Genomic DNA, 19,928 nt, shown 5'->3' on the forward strand with positions numbered 1-19,928 from the left:
AGTCCTGCTCTGTTGCGCAGGCTGGAGTGCAATGGCACGGTCTCGGCTCACTGCAACCTCTGCCTCCTGGGTTCAAGTGATTCTCCTGCCTCAGCCTCCTGAGTAGCTGGGACTATGGGCACATGCCACCACGCCCAGCTAATTTTTGTGTTTAGAGTAGAGATGAGGTTTTACCATATTGGGCAGGCTGGTCTCAAACTCTTGACCTCATGATCCGCCCGCCTCAGCCTCCCAAAGTGCTGAGATTACAGGCGTGAGCCACCGCACCCCTGGCCACATGTCTAGTCTTTCTTTGGGAACATCTGGAAGCAAAAGGAAAAAAAAAACCCCAAAATGTTCAAGTTCAGTAGCTAGGTGTGCAAATATCCCTCTGTTTGGCCAGCTCGTGTTTAGCCTCCCGGGATGCCTCAGGCACCATGCTTGCTCCTTCTTCTGTGCTTACACAGTGGATCTCATCCAACAACAACTGTCTCTGTTGGTATCACTCTCTCAACTCCATTTCGAGTTGAAGGCAGGACTGTGTTGTTTTGTTTCTCTTTGTAGCTCTAGCAACTAGACCAGCCTTTGGCATATAGAAGGCTCTTCATATATGTTGGTTGAATAAACTGAAAAATATAGATGCTTTAGAGCCAAAGACTTTGACAGGTTTGGCCAGAAGAAGGAAGGAGACAATGATCGATAATAATAATAATAATCATAATAACTATAGTTGTCTGCAGTTATCCATGGGGGATTGGTTTTAGGACCCCTGCAAACACCAAAACAGATGCTCAAGTCCCGGATATACAATAGTGCAGTATTTGCATAAAACCAGTGCACATGCTCCTGTTACTTTAAATCATCTCTAGATTACTTATAATATCTAACACAATGCAAATGCTCTGCAAACAGTTGTTATATTGTATTGTTTAGAGAATAATGACAAGAAAAAATGTCTACATGTGTTCAGTACAGGCGTAACCATCCATTGAAAAAAAATATTTGATCTGCTGTTGGTTGAATCCACAGATGCAGAACCCATGAATATGGAAACCTGACTGTGATTGCCTAGATTGTATTGGGTAGCAGGCTTTCCATGAATTAACTCACGTAATCTGCATTGAACAGTCAACGTCTACCCAGCCTGATTTTTGCCTCTCTCCCTTATTGCATAATTTTTCTGTCCATTCTCATCCTAGTCTCTTTTTTTCCCCCCTGAGATGGAGTCTTGCTTTGTTGCCCAGGCTGGAGTGCAATGGCATGATCTCGGCTCACTGCAACCTCCGCCTCCTGGATTCAAGAGATTCTCTCACTTCAGCCTCCACCCACCATCATGCCCAGCTAACCTTCATATATTTGGAGAGACGGGGTTTCACCACGTTGGCTAGGCTGGTCTCAAACTCTTGACCTCATGATCTGCCTGCCTCAGCCTCCCAAAGTGCTGGGATTACAGGTGTGAGCCACCACGCTTGGTCCCCCAATCTCTTCTTATAAGGACACCAGTCAGACTGAATTAGGACCCACCCTAATAACCTCATTTTAACTTAATCATTTCATTAAAGGCTCTGTCTCCAAATACAGTCAAACTCTGAGGTACTGGAGGTTAGAGCTTCTTTGATGCATGAATTTCAGGGAGACACAGTTTGGCCCATACAGGGCTAATCATAAACTCTCCTTCACTGGGTTATTTTGAGAACAAAAGAGATAAAGAATATGAAGGTGTTCTGTAAAAAGCCATGTCCCTTATCATTGTGCTACTGAGAAGCTGACAAGCGCAGGGTGTGTGTGGGATGTTCTTATCCTCCTCAGAAAGAAAGGACACAAGCCCAGCTTTGCTCTGCAGTGGGGCCAGGTTCAGTCCCCACAGTCTAGACAGGTGAGTGGGAGCTGGCAGGCCTCTTTGCAGACTTGGCTCGCTAAGGCTCTGGCAGGCATGGCCTCAGGGCTCCTCTCCTGCCTCCAAATTTCCCTGGAGAAGCATGTGTCCTTGGTGGCTCGGGCACTCAAAGCCCAACAAAGCTGGGCACTGCTCAGCTCCTCTGAGCCTCCCAGTTGGACTGGTCTGTGCAGATGAAACACTGCTCCTGGCTAAAGAGCTTCAAAGCACAGCTCAGAAGCAATGCAGCCTGACAAAAGCCTAGGGTTGGGGAAATGGAAAGAATCCCAAAAGACTGTTTCCTGATCTTTTGCAGGGGAAGGGGACTGGGGTTCCCAGGAACAAAGGAGTGAGGAAGGAAGGAAAGCTCAAACTGGTCAGTCTCCATTCCCGTGTTCCCACCTGGCCTCTCAAAGCACCAGGCCTTCAGGCATCCCATCCATAACTAAGCTGAAGAACACTCTCTGATTAAAGCTTTCCCTGGAGAAACTGACAATGTCACAAGGAGAGAAACAGAGAGCTTATTCCTTGGCCTGCCATGAACCCAGCACAGAGAATGTACACCTGTGACAGGTCGTGAAACAGCGTGAGCTTCGGACAGAGTCGGGTCTGATCCTGTCACTTCGGAGAAGGCTCTTAACATTTCTGAGTCTGTCCTTTATCTGGAAAACATGTTAATAGACACAATAAGTCACTGGCAGGGTGGTCTCAAGGTTTAGAAGGGATGCCTTCAGGTGCCCTGTATGAACAGGATGGGATCAGAACAGCACACAGAGGGCCCTCAAGAAACACTTGCTATTACTGTGACTTTCTGTTTCTTTAAAAACGGATGTCCTCAGGGAGTTCCATCTTTGCTACACAGTAAGTGCACGGCCTTCTGTAGATGGTAACTAATGTAACTTAGAGAAGGTTATGGAAGAAGAGAAGGCGGGTGGGAAGGGATGAGAGGAAGGGAGGGGAAGGGAGGGGGAATAAAACGAGAAGGGAGGAGCGGAGGGATTCTAAGTAAGAGAAAGACAGAAATGGTAAAGAGCAGAGATACTGTGACCTTGGGACTTGAGGGTGACTTGCTCCTCTGGCAAGTGAAACATCTCTATTCCTTTTTTAATTTTTACTCCAAAACAGGGAGGAAGCTTATTTGAAAATGAACTAACTCCCACTCTTTCCCTGTGGCCGTGTGTGTGTGTGTGTGTGTGTGTGTGTGTGTGTGTGTGAGTGATACAATCCCACAGCTATCCAGGTTGCCTTCTCTTGTTCCTGGGCTGAGCAAGGTGGGGGCAGAGCAGGTTCTAGACACCTTTAAGGCACAGGTTGGACACTCTTAGGTAGCTGGCTACCCTGCCTGTTTGTGCCATGTCCTTGTCACACTGGCTTGCAGGTTTCTGCTACTCTCAGGGGTCTGTAAAGCCCCATCAAGGCATACAAATGGCCAGAGGGCACCGAGTGGTCTTTGAGGCTGGCTAATCCCATTGGGAAGGGGTAGGAAGGAGTAGCTGGGCGAGCCACCGCTTTCTGGGGAGGGGCGGGCCTGCAGAGCCTGAGAGAGAAGCGAGGCGTGGGCCCAGCAGGCCGGGCTGGAATTGTGGTGTCTGTTCTGGCTCTGTCTACCTGTGTGATCTGGGAAAATCACTTCCTCCTCAGGGCCTCAGTTTCCCCCAATTGAGGGTGGAGGCACTCTATCCCTAAGGTCTATTTGAGCTTTTCCAGCCAAGATGGAGGCCAGATTTCCTGATGGTCTGGGTCAAGAGCAGATTGGTAGGAGACCTCACCTGTCCTCACACAGAACATTCTGCACAGCCCTACACTGAGGCAAGAGAAAGCGTGAGGGCCTGCGCACAATGGCCGTTGCTGTCGGTTCCTGAAAGCCTGCTTATGTGGTGGGCGGGTCGGGAAAAGTGTGTCCTCCATTCTGTGTGGCTTTATCTTCTGGGGTTCTCCGGGGCTCTGACGAAGCTGCTGTATGTTGGGGGAGGTGGGCTTTGAAAGCTCTGTGCATGGGGGTCAGGTGCTTCAGACAGGGAGGCAGGAAGCTGGCAGAGCTGGGTGGTGGGGAATGTCTCTCCTGGAAGTGGCTCTGAAGCAAGCGTTTGACGTGAGCACGCCCGGAAGAGAAGCCAAGGGTGAGGATGTCCTTTAAGGCCTGGGAGTAACAGAGCTATATAGAATCTTGATCCGTTGGTCCCAGTGAGGTCCAATGCTGGGCACCGACTCCAGGCTAGGCCTAGAGCTTCACAAAGGACAAAAGCGCGAACTGACACATGGAAGGTAATTAAACTAAAGAGCTTCTGCACTGCAAAAGAAACTATCAACAGACCTCACCGGCAGCCTAAGGAATGGGAGAAAATGTTGCAAACTCTGCATCGGGGAAAGGTTTTTCTTTCAATCCTTGTGGCAACTCTGTTAAAAACTATCCCAACATAAAAACAACAACAAGCAGCCCTTCAGGCTCAGAGGCTGAGAAACTTGCCTAATATCAGAGAGCTGGTATACCGCCAAGCTGGAATTCAAACCAAAGCCTGATTCAAAAAATAAGCTCATTTGAAAGGACGCAAGGCAGAGACAAAATACCTTGGCGTGATAGGGTGTCTAAAGGCGGCGAGGTGAACTTAGATGGGGGTGAGCCTCTTCTCACCTCCACTCAGAGAAGCCTTGGCTACACGGTCCTATTAAATGAAATGCTGAGTTCTTTGGCTTGAAGGTAAAATACTAGTTGGTATGTTACCTGGCATTACCCGCTGAGCTTAAGAAACTCATTCCGGGCGCACCGTATATAATAAAAATAGATCAATTAGTGGTAAGATTTTCCAGCTTAACTCAGTCCTGATTCTCAGGCATGGCATACAGTACATTACAGAGATCTGGACTGGCCAAACTAATCACAGCTCAGCGGGCTGTCTGCAACACCCACCATTGAGAGATCATCTCAGGAAGATCTTAGAAGGAAACTAACCGCATACACTAAATCTCACATTCTCCCGAAAGACAAAGTTGGAAGAGTCACAACAGGGAGGCCCTTCTTCTGGTGGCTGGGTCAGGACTGGCCAGAAAGAGGAAGGTGTGGGAGGGTGCTGGGCGTGTGTGGAAAGAATCCGATGTTTGGAATACTAGCACTCGGGCTCTCGTCCCAAATCCACCAGCAAACACAGTCTTGGAGAGGTCAGTTAACCTCCCTAGGCCTTGTTTTTCTCATCTATAAAGTATTCCTCAGGAGTGCTGTGGGGAATTTAAATGAGATGATGTATGTAAAATATTTCTAGCATCTGGTGCTACATCCACATAAGCACTTAACACACGCTGGGTGAATAGACCTGAAGAGGAGAACAGATGGGCACTGGCCACATGCTGGAGGTGCAAAGGGGCGGAGGTCCCTGCTGATGCCTCTGTTCTGCTAACAGAATTCCCTAGTAATGGGGAGGGTTTGGGTGTGGAGGCAGGCAGGAAGAGGCTCTTTGTTGGGAGAAGCAGCAGGGGTCTTGCTGGGTGGTTTGTGGGGAGGGAGGAATCACTTGTGTGGCAGGGTCCTCTGTCCACCCCTTACTTACTATTGGCTCTGTCCATTCTTCCCTTTGGGCCACTGACTCTCAATTTGAGGCTTGGAGTTGAAAGCCTGGATTCTGTGTTAGTCTCTTCACTGGCCTCGTTATCACCAGGTTCTTTCCCTTTCTTCTCATCCAAACTGCCCAAGAGTCTCAGATCCTATTGTTCTTAGCTGAAAAACCTTCATCTCTTCTTATTATTCAAAGGAACATGTTCAAACTCCATGACATAGGACTCAAGGATCTCCGTCTTCCAGTCTTTGCTTTGCTACTTTGTTTCAGTGCCCAGCCCATGTTTCCTTTCTTTTACTGTCTTTTCAAATCTGTTGGAGCTCCCAGGACTAACACACATGCATTTCATCTTGTTAATTCATTTGTCCATCAAATATCTGTTGATCACCTACTGGGTGCATTGCATGGTGCTGGGCAGCTGGGGCTCATGTTCTGAAGGGGAGACCTCCTTGCCTCCCACACTCTTACAAACTTGTCTCTTCCACGCCACACAATTGTTCTACAGATATTTCTCACATGTAGATGGTAGATTGTCAACTACTTGAGGCCTGGACCTCAGTGTATTTTTGTCCCCTCCTCTGCAAACTTGGAGCACCTGAGATGCTTGAAGACAGGTTCGAGTCCAGGCTCTAGCTTGCATTATCCGTGCAATTTTGGCCCAGTCATGTAATCCCACTGAGCTTCAGTGTCTTGACATGTAAAGTGTATTAAATAATTATGCAATAGTTTTGTCCCATAAGTAGGTATTCAATAAATAATAGCCGAACACATATTTGCTGATTAAGAAGATTAAACACTACTATGGACTGAATGCTTGTGTTCCCCTCCCCCCATATTCATATGTTGAAGCCCTAATTTTCATTTATGGTGGTATTTGGAGGTGGGGCCTTAGGGATATAATCATATAATGAGGGTGGAGTCCTTGCAAATGGGATTAGTTCCCTTATAAGAAGAGATTGAGAGAGATGATCTCTCCACATGAGGATACAGCAAGAAGCAACCATCTACAAACCAGGAAGAGGACTCTCACCAGGAACCAAGTGTGCCTGCGGCTTGATCTTGGACTTCTCGGCCTCCAGAACTGTGAGAGATCAGTTTCTGTTATTTAAGCCATCCAGTCCACGGTATTCTATTACAGAAACGCAAGTGACTAAGAAAAACACTTCCTGCATCAAATAGAAACAGATCAAAGAGAAAACCAGTATTCAGGCTGGGCAGAGCATGTGGCTAGGATGGAGTTTTGCCATGGGATGGATCTGAGTGGTGCCTAATATTAAATGGTCTATGAGCTTCTGCAGGGAAACAGAGACCAGTTTGGGGGTCAAGATGGGCAAGTGCAAGAGGGTAAAACTAAGGTGTGCAGTACGGCCAAAGAGGCTAGCCTGGAATTTTCTTCTGCATGTGAAAAGTGAAAGGCTCCTTGGCTCTGTGGTTCTATTTTGAGCAGCAAACCCCTGAGGCAAGAATTAAGTTGGAGTTCAACTCCAGCTTGAACCTGTGTGAGCAAGTTTTTCCTCTGCAGATGCTGAGCAGCCTCCTGAGGCACATTTCCACCTCGCCAGGCCCTCCCAGGTCTTGGAGACGGGAGTGGGAGGGGGAGGAGACACAGCTGCAGTTAGAGTCTTCTTCATTCAGACGTCAGCTGAGAAAGAGTGAATGATTGCTTCACTTGAATTTCCAGTGGATTTGAGTTGGGTGAGGACCAGCTGGAAATTACAAGGCTGGGTTGGGGTTGGGGTGGTTACTCTGCTTTATGTAGAAGGAATTTTATGTTTGGAATACTTGGGTCCAGTGCCAGATGCACCAATTAGTGTCACCTTTGATAGGTCAATGAACCTCCCTGGGCTTCATTTTTCTGATTTATAAAATTTATTCTTGGTATTCTTTGGAAGAGAAACCAGGCTTACCAGTGCAGTGTTTCTCAAAACCTTCCGTGTGCATGCGATCGCCAGCAGATCTTGTTGATATGCAGATTCTGCTTTGGCAGGCCTGGTGTGGGACTTGAGAGTCTGCCCTTCTGACACACACCCATGCAAGGCCAGTGCTCCTGGCTCATGGACCACATGGCGTTCTAGTGCAGGGATGACTAACCATGGTTTGAGGATAAAATCCAGCCTGCTGTTTGCTTTTGTAAATAAAGTTTTATCAGCACACAGCCATGCTCGTTCATTGAAATATTGCCTGTGGTGGTTTTCATGCTAAGTGGACAGAGATGAGTAATTGCCTCAGAGACTGTATAATGCACACAGCATAATTAATTTAATAGTTACTATGTGGCCCTTTACAGAAAAGGTTTGCCAACCCCTGCTGTAGAGGACTGAGGACTGGTCTGTGTGAGCCTGAAGCTCTGGATTTCTCACCTGGGTTTGGCCAAGGGCAAGCCACTTCACCTTGCTGGTTCTGACTTTCCATATCCAGGGAACAAAATAATATCTACATTTCCAGGCAGTCTATGATTCTGGGATTTCAGTATTACATAGAAAACATCACAGTTTCGGCCGGGCATGGTGGCTCACGCCTGTAATCCCAGCACTTTGGGAAGCCGAGGCGGGCGAAACACGAGGTCAAGAGATTGAGACCATCCTGGCCAACACGGTGAAACCCCGTCTCTAACAAAAATACAAAAATTAGCTGGGCGTGGTGGCACATGCCTGTAGTTCCAGCTACTCGGGAGGCTGAGGCAGGAGAATTGCTTGAACCCAGGAGGTGGAGGTTGCAGTGAGCCGAGATTGTGCCATTGCACTCCAGCCTGGTGCCTGGCGACTGAGCAAGACTCTCTCTCGAAAAAAAGAAAAAAGAAAAGAAAAGAAAAGAAAAGAAAGCATCACCGTTTCTATAGAAACAGGCTTCTGAGAACCATGTTGAATGGCTGCATTTGGAAGCTGCAAAAACATACCTGGTTTAACTCTGCGGAGTCCAGTAAGGCAGTTCCTGCCGGACGCCGTGAGGTCTGTGGAGACAGACCACAGCCACAGCCTGACATAGAGTCAGCTGGGAATAGAAAGGGGCTTGAGTGGAGGAAAGAGTGAGGATTGGAGGTTGACCTCCTGAGCTCCAATACAGGTGGATGCTGTCAGAGGGGTCCTGGAACAGCGCATGCCAGCATCACTCACACAAATTCACTCTTGCTGAGACCAACTCAAAACAATTCCCTAACTCACTGCTCCATGCACTCCTGACTGGGTGCATTTGGACAACCAACATTAACAAGCCTTTGTGAGGCCTCTTGAGATTTTTCCAGGCACAGGGATATAGAAGGGATTATGACATCTGGGGCCTCCTAAGGACCTCATAGTCTGATGGGAGAAACACCATGTGAATAAATAATTATGTGAGAGTTCCTCAAGGCAGCTGTGAAGGGAAACATGTGACTCTGGGTCTCCAGCTTGGACAACAGGTGAGACATCAATAAGGCAGGGAACATGGGTTCAGGGAAGAGGCGGTGTTTCTAGGAGGGGGAAGGACATGTAAAGAGGGGGAAGATAATGACTAGTTTGGGGCATGTTGATTCTAACGTGGGCTGCTTGAAGGACTAAATGACAAAGCTGTGATTTCCTATGAAAAGCAAAACAACGTCTCTGTAGGCCTGCAAATGTTTCACGAGAATGATATGTATGTTGCCATGGTTACTTCCCAGTGCAGCACCCACAGTACATCTGGGGCTCCTTAGGGGTCACCTGCCTTGCTCTGTCTCAGTTCACAGGAGAGAACTGGGCCAGAGAGATCTCTGTTAAATGCAAACTTTTTTTTTTTTTTTTTTTTGGGACGGAGTTTCGCTCTTGTTACCCAGGCTGGAGTGCAATGGCGTGATCTTGGCTCACCACAACCTCCGCCTCCTGGGTTCAGGCAATTCTCCTGCCTCAGCCTCCTGAGTAGCTGGGATTACAGGCACGCGCCACCATGCCCAGCTAATTTTTTGTATTTTTTTTAGTAGAGACGGGGTTTCACCATGTTGACCAGGATGGTCTCGATCTCTTGACCTCGTGATCCATCCGCCTCGGCCTCCCAAAGTGCTGGGATTACAGGCTTGAGCCACCGCGCCCAGCCCAAATGCAAACTTTTAAGGAACATTTTTATTTTCTCTCAATGGGAAAGAGTGGTGGCTGACCGTGTCTCACTATGACTGTCAAATCTCCACTGAATGGGAAAATTGGAACTCTGCAGACCTGGACAGCTGCCGAACCCCTGAGGCCACATTCTGTTATGGCTTCATAAAGGTGAAAAGAAAGCCATGAGAAGCAATGAACTCGTGCTCACAATTATTTTGGTGTCTCAGCTGATCTTAGTTCCTCACCTGCGAGTATGGATCTGAGATGGCTGAGTGGCATCCTGTTGTTCCCTTGCTCGGGAATCCAGGGCATAGTCCTTACAATTAGTGAGAATCCACATGGGCGCAGTCCACAGACAGATTGAAACATACGTGCTTGCAAAGTATCAGAGCCAAGGTTTCCCCCTTCCCAGGTAAGGTTCCCACATCTAGGAGGTCAGATCTGATGATTGCACGTATTTGCCTGCTATGCTCCGTCGGTACAGGCGAGTGAGGCCACAGGCATGCCTGTGAGCTACACACTGGCTTGCTGGCCTTGCTTGGGGCCTGGGTAGCTATGCAATTCTTAGCACTTAGCGCAGTTCCTAATTATATGCCTGTCTGTGGGATTATTTTATTGAGGCCTGGCTCCCCCACTTCCCAATGGCTATAAGGACAATGCTATAAGGACGATATTTGTTTTTAGTTTTGTTCATCATTGTACCATGGGGCCTGGCACTTGGTGATGGCTTTGTAAGTATGTGTCAAATAAACTGACAGGAAGCCTGTCCCCACTGCTGGGAAAATGACTCAAAGTGAACACTACCAAGGGGTGTGTCTCCCTGTCGTTGTTTACCAAGAATTGTAAAAAGTATTATCTAGTGAGAGTCTGGGGAGATTTTGCCCTACACATTTAAAACCTTCTTTAGGGGCTGGTGGCAGTGGCTCACACCTGTAATCCCAGCACTTTGGGAGGCCGAGGCGGGCTGATACCTGAGGTCGGAGTTGGAGGCCAGCCTGGCCAGCATGGAGAAACCCTGTCTCTACTAAAAAAACAAAAATTAGCTGGGCGTAGTGGTGTATGCCTGTAATCCTGGCTACTCGGGAAGCTGAGGCAGGAGAATCGCTTGAACCTGGGAGGTGGAGGTTGCAGTGAGCAGAGGCCGCACCACTGCACTCCAGCCTGGGCAGAAAGAGAGAAACTCCATCTCAGTAAAATAAAATAAAACAAAACCTTTTCTAGGACACACCATTTGCAGCTCAAGTAGGATTGACTGAGAAATCTCTGAGAGGAAAGCTGCTTTAATATCAGACAGCCAGTGGGGCCAGGTGTGGATAACGCAGGCTCAAGGCCACCACTGGCTTGACACTGAAGGTTGGATAGGAGCAGGCGTCAGATCAGTGAAGAGCCTGGGAAAATATGCAGGAAGCCTCTGCATTGATGTTTTAGGCTGGGGCCAGAAAGAAACAGTGGCATAGCTTCCCAGGTTGCTCCTCAACCTCACGGGTCTGACCCAGCCTTGTGCCATGCCCTTGGTGCGTCACCAGGATTTGAGATTGGGCACCCTCCCCCTCCGCTTGCTTCACTGGACAGCTTGCTCAGGTGGAACCTCTGCATGGGGAGCAACAGCCAAACAGGCGTAGGCATGGAGCCAATACATAACCCTAGTATTACAGGTTGTTAGAGCCACAGGCAATTTAAAGATGATAGATCAAATCCTGAAGCAGTAAACCAGAGAGTGAAATTCTAATTTGATCCCTTTCTTATAATATTCTATTTTTCTATATATATATATTTTTTTGGAGACAGAGTTTCACTCTTGTTGCCCAGGCTGGAGTGCAATGGCGCGATCTCAGTTTACCACAATCTCTGCCTCCCAGGTTCAAGTGATTCTCCTGCTTCAGCCCCTCAAGTAGCTGGGATTACAGACATGCACCACCACGCCTGGCTAATTTTGTATATTTAGTAGAGATGGGGTCTTATAATATTCTAAATACCCTCCCCCACAGGTAACAATAATTCTGATTACTGCTGACCAACTACTCACCAAGTTCCGGGCACTCTGCTCAGTCCCTGCATGGCTGACCTCATTTAACCCTCGGAACAATGCTGAGGGAGGGACACCAGACTTGTTTCCATCTTGTAAGTGTTGAAATGGAGGCTGGAGATGTCCAGTGGCTCATCTAATCTATGACCGGTGGTCAGAAGCTCTGGGTCTTCTGAATTCTAGTTCAATGGTGAATTTCTACTCTACCCACTCTCAATTGCAAGTCCTCTAGGCTATATTTGAATTACCTTTTTGAGGATGGCCAGTACATTTTACTTATCAAATGAGTTCATAATAGCTCCATGAAATTAAATTCTCAGCCTGGAAAATACTCACATGTAACTCTAAGATTTTTTTTTTCTAGACAGATTTCACTCTTGTTGCCCAGGGTGGAGTACAATGGAGTGATCTTGGCTCATTGCAACCTCCACTTCTGGATTCAAGCAATTCTCCTGTCTCAGCTTCTGGAGTACCTGGGATTACAGGCACACACCACCATGCCCAGCTAATTTTTGTATTTTTAGTAGAGATGGGGTTTTACCACATTGGCCAGGCTGGTCTCGAACTCCTGACCTCAGGTGACTCACCTACCTCAGCCTCCCAAAGTGCTGGGATTACAGGTGTGAGCCACCATGCCTGGCCGGTTTTTTTTTCTTAAGACTTTTCACTAAGTGCCTGTTCCTGTCCTGCTCTGGAAACTACTGCCTACTGGCAAACCGGGGGCAAGATTCCTCCCCTTCTGCCCCCTCTTCCAACACACGTTTCTGTAGAACACATGGGCCAGGCAGGGTGGGAGGCTTAGAAAGGGACAAGAGGTAAAGAACACATGGTCCTCGTTTTCCAGGCAATGGCAGGGAAAACATATGATGAGAACACACATGCCTGTGACACAGGCCGACTTAACGCCCAGTGTATTGATGAGACAGAAGGCAAAATTAAGTGCTCAGGGAATTTGCATGCTGGGCTCACTTCCAGCAGGGAGATAGCCATTGGGTAGGCCTTGCAGAGGGGGCAGAATTCCAACGAGTAGTTGTGGAGCCTTTCCTTGGACTGGGTCTAAATACTTTCTATTTCCTGAGTGCCTGGCTTATGCTCAGTAGGCTCTCTAACATATTTTCTAGACCCTAGCCACTCGGGCTAGGCTGGGAGTTATGGGCTTGAATCTTGGTTCAGATGCCACTGCTGGATGTAAACTGTGTAAATACTACCCTTTCTCTGGGCCTTTGATTTTCCCCAACTATGAAATAGGGATCAGGAGGAGGCTGGGGATAGCCTTGCTCATGGGCTTCTGGTTAGGATTACAGTAAGTTAATACATGCAAAATTATTTGCAAGCCAAAATGAAATAGAAATACAAGAGACTGTGTCTCACCATTCTTATTGTTGTTACAAAAAAATAAAACATAGCAAATTCCATATGCTTCTCATGTAACTAATAACCTTTGTGTGCGTGTGGAGGGGGAGGTAACTTCTTGAGGCCAAGCACTGGTGACACAAAGATTAATAACACCCAGCCTCCATCCTTGGAATCTGAAAGGTCTAAAAAAGGAGATAGTAGGTACAATTGGTAATATAAGTTTACAATGTGCTATGACAAAGGCTGGGCTGAAGTTTGGTAGGAGCTCCGCTCTTTCTTTTCTTTTTCGAGATGGAGTTTGACTCTTGTTGCCCAGGCTGGAGTGCAATGGTGTGATCTCGGCTCACTGCAACCTCCACCTCCCGGGGTCGAGATTCTCCTGCCTCAGTCTCCTGAGTAGCTGGGATTACAGGCATGTGCCACCATGCTCAGCTAATTTTGTATTTTTAGTAGAGACGGGGTTTCACCATGTTGGTCAGGCTGGTCTCAAACTCCTGACCTCAGGTGATCTGCCCGCCTCGGTCTCCCAAAGTGCTGGGATTACAGGTGTAAGCCACCGTGCCCGGCTGAGTTCTGCTCTTTCTTAGAGGTAGTGCAGGTGGACAGTAATGCTTACGACAAGAACTTCAAATGTGAATCAACTGGCATTCTCTGGCATAAAATAGAATTAAAGGGGTAGGGACTTTTTTTTTAAGTTTGAGCTTATTATACAATGTTCCAGGCACTTTCATATCCACACCTTACTAAGAAACCATGTATTTTTATGCCAGTTTTACAGATGAGGAAGCTGAGACTCAGGGAGGTTGGGTAACTTCTATAAAACTGGAAAGCATAAAGGCAAAATTTAAACCCGGATGATCTAACTGCAAGCCTGGGGCTTTTCCCAATACCCCTTATTGCTTTCTTATCAGCCGATGTTTCTATAGAACCCATACTATGCTAATCTTGAATGACGTTCTTACTTGGATAGTTTTTCCCAGGAGAAAGACTAATCTTAGATGAGAGAGATTTTTTTTTTTTTTTTTTTTTTTGAGAGGGAGTCTCACTCTGTTGCCCAGGCTGGAGTGCAGTGGTGTTATCTCAGCTCACTGAAACCTCTGCCCGCTGGGTTCAAGCAATTCTCCTGCCTCAGCCTCCTGAGTGGCTGGGATTATCGGTGTGTGCTACCATGCCTGGCTAATTTTTGTATTTTTTGTAGAGATGGGTTTTCACCATTTTGGCCAGGCTGGTCTCAGACTCCTGACCTCAAGTGATCTGTCCGCCTTGGCCTCCCAAAGTGCTGGGATTACAGGTGTGAGCCACCACGCCCGGCCTGATGAGAGAGATTTGACAGTAACCCCTTCCATCGTCACTTCCTCTTGCACTTCCTATGATAAGCTCATTCCCTCCTGCTGTACTCACCTGACTTCTCCCTCTCCTCCAACCCCAACGAAACTGCTGAGGAGTTGAGAATCACAACACAGGAAGAGGTTGCAGAAGGAGCGCCCTGCCTTCTCAGCCACTAGCCTCTAAATCCCGGGACAAAATACACTGAAAGAAGGGAGAAATCTGAATACCATTCTGCCCAAGAAAGAGTCCGCGTAGACCAAATCTGACTATGCCTTAATTTTGCGGAACTGTAAGGAGTCTTAAAATATGATTGTCAGACTTGCTTATTTTACACATACAGGAAACTGAGACCCAGGGAGGTGAAAGGACTTGCCTCAGGTCACACACTAGCGATAGGCACAGTCTGGACTGGAGCTCCAGTCTTCTGACTCCCAGGCTAATGCTTTTTCACTAAAATTCGTTGCCTCTTTAGCTTTTCCCATTAACAGCTCAACTTACATGAGATCATAGCCCTTTCAAGAAGAAAGCTCAGTGCTGGTGTCTCTGCAAAGCCCAGATGTCAGTGCCCCCTCCTTGCTCTCCCTTCTGATCAGCTCATGTCCTCATCTAAAGAACAGGAAGTGGCTTCACTTCTAGCTCTGAAAGCACATTGTAGGGGTGAGAAAGGGGGATTTGGAGAAGAGAGTTCCTGTACATTGATAGTCAAAAGCAATCAGCAGACACTTTGCTCTGGCTTGAAGAAGGGGAACACAAAAAGTCAGACATGTAAGGGGAAGATGAAGGTTGTCCTTGATCAGCACATGGTCTCATCAAGAACTTCCTCAAGCCCCAGGGTGGTGGAGAGTAGAAGTGGGGATGGGGGACGGTGGGGATGGGGGACACTGGTGAGGATTCGGCTCTGCTCACTCCCTCCTGTGCTCTGAGGGAGCTAGATGCCAGAGTGGGGGTTGAGAGAGGAGCACCAGGGTAGGAAAATTTGCAGGAACTTGATACAATGTCCAGTGCTTCCCCATCCTCGTTAGCACCCACAACTTCCCCTGCCAAGGGAGGAAGGAGGAACACATTCAGCTTTATACACTGAGTTTACTGTGTGAAATAAAGAGGACTTAATAGGTCAACAGAGGCTGGGTGTGGTAGGTCATGCCTGTACTCCCAGCACTTTGGGAAGCCTAGGCGGGTGGATCACCTGAGGGCAGGAGTTCGAAACCAGCCTGGTCAACACGGAGAAAGCCCATCTCTTCTAAAAATACAAAAGAAGTAGCCAGGTGTGATGGTCTGTGATGGTGTGTGCCTGTAATTCCAGCTGCTTGGGAGGCTGAGGCAGGAGAATCGCTTGAACCTGGGAGAAGGAGGTTGCAGTGAGCCGGGATGTGCCACTGCACTCTAGCCTGGGTGACAGAGCGAGACTCCGTCTCAAAAAAAAAAAAAAAAAAAAAAAAAAAAAAAAAAAAAAAAAAAAAAAGAGAAAAGAAAAGAAAAAAGAGGTCAACAGAGAAATAACAATTCCTGAGTAGAGGACAGAAGTGTGGAGGTGTTGTTTCCTGATGACCTGTCCAGAAATATAACAATCTGATTGTCAAATAGATGGGTGTGAAATGAGAATAACCCCCCACCCCCACCTCAAGTCAGTGGAGGTGTCTGGTGTCTAGTGGTGGGATTACATCCCACCTTAGCACCAACAGCCTGGGACATCAAAGCACACAGGCACACAGAGCTATGGAATGCCAGGCATGGAAGAGACTGCGGGCATTTGCCCGTAGCAGTGGTGCTCAAACCTGGCAACCCATCAGAGTCATCTGGGGAGCTCATTAAAATGTAGATTCCCAGGAACCAGCCCACAGGGGGTAGATCTGGGCTGGGGTCTACAAATCTTCATTTTCAACAAGCAGCTGGTTTAAGAACCAAGGATCTGGTTCAACCCCATCCATCCACCTAAAATAATTTTGATACAAGATGCTGCTTTTACAGTAAAGAAAACTGAGATGCCAAAAAATAGGTTAGTAGCAGCACTTGGACTAGAACCTGGTTCTCTGCCTGTTGGTATGGTGTCTCTGCCAGTGCTCTTATACCTGGCTTTCTCCCCTAGCTCACCTGTCCTCTGAGGACCTATGAGGACCCGTAAGCCCACAGAGGAATCAGTTGTCAGGAGCTTTGATTGAATCTCTCCATTTGGATTATTGGTGGAAAATGGCTGCTTTTGGGGCTGGGATAGAGGTGGTTTTAAGGACATTCTCAGAAAGCTGTGTTCTGTATTCTGGTGAGTTAAAAGTGGAAGGCCCAGCTGGTGGCCTCTAAAGCATACTACCCAGTTGTTCCAGACAGAGAGAACACTGGGTTCATGGGAGCATGTGTTGGAGGGGCCAGCGTGGTGGACGCAGAGTGAGCGATGGAGACAGTGGCAGAAGAGGAGGTCTGGGAGATCATGGGAGGCCAGAACATACGGAGCCCTCTAGTTCATGTGATATTTGGATTTTTCACTGAGCCACTGCAGGATTTTGAGAAGAGGAGTGTCAGAATCTGACTTCTCTGGTGTGGTGGTGACAATAGGCTACCTAGGGCAGTGGGATAGAAGCAAGGAACCCAGTGAGGAGGCTTTGCAGTAATTCAGGGGACAGAGGATGGCAGCTCAGACCAAAATGGCAGGAATGCAGGTGGTGAGACGTGGTGGAATCCTGGATGTTTTTAAAAAGTAGAGCTAACGGGTTTTCTGATGAACTGGATGTGAGGTGTGAGATAAAACGAGGAGTCCAGCATGATGCCAAGGGTTTTGGCTCTAGCAATGGGAAGGCTGGAGTTAACCGAGAGGAAGAAGGCGGCGGAGGGGAAGGTTTAGGGGAGAGACGGCAGGACTCTGCATTGGACATACCAAGTTTGAGGTGTCTGCTAAACACACAAGGGAAGTGCGGCACAGGCTGCTGGACACATGAGCCTGGAGCTCAGGGAAAGCTGGACACAGGCAGGAGGCAGCGTGAGTATACACGTGGTATTTAAATAAAATCTCATGACTGGACGAGGTGATCAAGAGATTAGGTACAGACAGTGAAGAGGGTCAAGGACCCTGCCTGGGGACCCTCCAGCATCAAGAGGTCAGAGAGAAAAGAGACTGAGGAGGAGTGACCAGTGAGGGGGGAGGAAAACCAGGAGCGAGTCAAGTTCTAGAAGCCAAGTAGACAAAGCGTTTCCAGGAAGAGGGAGTGATCAACTGGGTCACATGCCACTGACTGCTGTAGCAAGATGAGGGTTAGGAACTGACAATTGGATTTAGCTACTGGAGAGCACTGGTAACCTTGACAGTGGCAGCATTTGACTCTGAACCTCATGGAGCCCCACGGTGTGACAAATGACTGTCATTAACGACACGCTTCTTGTGAATTTTTGTCTTCCGGATTAAGTTGTAAACTTTGCAACATCAGGGATGATGAGTCAGAGTATCCGGAGTGAAGCACAGAGTGAAGCCCGCTGACACCCACCTGAGGGCTCCGACCACTGGGCATTGACCTGAAGCAATTATCCTCATTCCTGGCTTACCTTGGACGCAGAATTTCAGTTCTTTGGGGTCAGTGACACCCTTCCTGCTTTCCCGGATCACAGCCCGGTTCTTCTTGTTTTCTCCCCAGAGATTGGTGCCTCCGTACATGCTGGGAATGTTGAGAATGGCAATGCCTTCCAGGAAGATGTTGCTCAGGTCCACCCCAACCCCATCACACTGGAAGGCAGAGAGAAAAGGCCATCTGTTAGTGTCCTCAGAGTGTCACAACCCAAGGTGCTCTGTGTGTGTGTGTGTGTGTGTGTATGTGTGTGTGGCGGGTGCTGTCTTAAAGGGTGTGACAAGTCCCCAGCCACCACCTTGCCACTGTCAGAAGCCAAATCATGGGCAAAGTCACTCAGGCTTAATGCTTTGACCGCCATGGTGAGATGAGAGATCCAGTGCTGGCGGGCTCTGCGGGATGGGAAAGCCAGCACAAGGCTCCAGGGGTCACCTTTAGGTTTAGAAGTGCTTTAGGGCTGGTTCCCAAGTCAATTGCCAAACTGTTCTCCAGTCTAATCTCATTATCATCAATCTTGCCCCTTCCTAACCATTAGATTTCCTGGAACCGAATTCAGAACCTAACAAATGACAGAAAATTTTCATTTTACCCCCTTCTGTTTTATCTCTCCTGTGAGACACACAAGACTTTCAGCTTTGGAAGATTTTCAGAATTTGCCTGTCTCCTGTATCTGTATTGCAAGCACAGTTTTGGCATACGTGCTTGTTGAAGGAGCAGAGTTCCTTTATCCAATCCCTACAACTTGCAGTCCCCACCAGGTACGAAGAGCCAGAAAGCTTGAATTTGCATCTCACGTATCTATAAAGTCAGCCCACTTTGGCATCGTGCTTACCAACACAGCAAGAAACATCAGCTTCGATCCTTGTTCGTCAGGATAGTCGGTAGTTTATTTCAGTTACAGAAAACACTGGACCCAGAGAGTTGAGCTAAGTTATCAAGATTGCAAAGCTAATAAATAAGAGCAGAGGTTCAAAGTTGGGTAGGATTTGACTACAAAGAACATGGTCTTTATCTTGCTTATTGTGAGAAAGAAAAAAATCAAACACATTCATGGAGAAAATAAAAATCCACTGTCTTTGAGGTTATATACAAACCCAAACTTTCAGAGACTTGTCAATAGAGGGAGACTAGAAACGTATTGTTGCCATCAGAGGAGGACTAGAAGGCTCATTGCCATTCATAGTGACTCACCTCCTGATTTCTTTGCAGTTCTTAAATTACGTTATCTTGTTTCCCCAACTACAAGATGGAATACAGTGAGCACCTCTGGTAACTGGGAACTCATGTTTTCATTGGGAAGTTCTGATAATTTGAGAGGTCTCTTTATGTTGGTCTGGATTCTCTCTCACTCTTGTTTCCACCAGTTGGTCCTGTTTTCCCTTCTGAACCCACAGAGAATGATCCTCCTTCCTCCTCCATGGGCCAGCCCCCAGCTAGATCATGATGATGATGATGATCATGATGACCGCTGTGCACGTGTATTAAGCAGGACCATCTCCCACATACAATTTCATATACATCTCATTTATAATCTTCATCACAATCCTATGAGTTAGTTACTGTGACTATCCTCTTTTTACACGGGGGAAACTGAGGTACAGAGGAGGTTAAGTAACTTGCCCAAAGTTACACAACTTACAAGTGGAAGTACACAGACTTAAGGGCAGGCAGTCAGAGCCCAACTCTATTTTTCTTTTATTTCTCCTCCCTCTTGCACGACGAGATTGTGCCACCTCTGGACTGACTGTCAGCTCCCTTCATCCTCTCCTATGGGACTTGGCTTTCAGATCTTTCCCATCCTGGCTGCCCTGTTCTGCACATACTCTAGTCAGTTGTGCTGTGACAAACAGCAGGCCACCCAGCATTGAAAAACAACACCAATGACAGGATCTGATGGGGCAGGTGGCTACCACACCAGTACTTCTTGTGGCTGAAATTTTATCGTGCCCCAGAAACGAGATTGACGTGCAAAGCTCATGTAAGAGCTCAGCACGTTATCCATCAGTGCTATCCTTGTTGTTCAACATGATCAAGCTTGCACTGGCCCTGTCGTTAGCTGCTACATGACAACATCGCTTCAGCTTAAATGGGTGGTCGTCTCCGGCACCCAGACCATCTCATGATCTATTTCTCATTCAACTCTTCCCCATTCCGAACGTGCATAGATTTAAAAAAATAAAATAGATCTAAAATGTTAATTAATTGGCTTTCGGCCCA

General features: G+C 47.5%; 1 protein-coding gene across 5 annotated transcripts in view; it reads right to left on the reverse strand.

The window, feature by feature from the left end:
* DGKG (diacylglycerol kinase gamma) overlaps positions 1 to 19,928 on the reverse strand; it is a 209,497-nt gene that overhangs the window by 24,072 nt on the left and 165,497 nt on the right. For all 5 annotated transcript variants that reach the window (XM_037741965.1, XM_017538415.2, XM_017538417.2 and 2 more), the window contains one exon: positions 17,692 to 17,869. In XM_037741965.1, coding sequence (XP_037597893.1) covers positions 17,692 to 17,869 — 178 coding nt within the window. The remainder of the gene's footprint in view (positions 1 to 17,691; positions 17,870 to 19,928) is intronic.

Source organism: Cebus imitator, unplaced genomic scaffold, assembly GCF_001604975.1.
Source record: "Cebus imitator isolate Cc_AM_T3 unplaced genomic scaffold, Cebus_imitator-1.0 Scaffold111, whole genome shotgun sequence".
Taxonomy (NCBI): Eukaryota; Metazoa; Chordata; class Mammalia; order Primates; family Cebidae; genus Cebus; species Cebus imitator.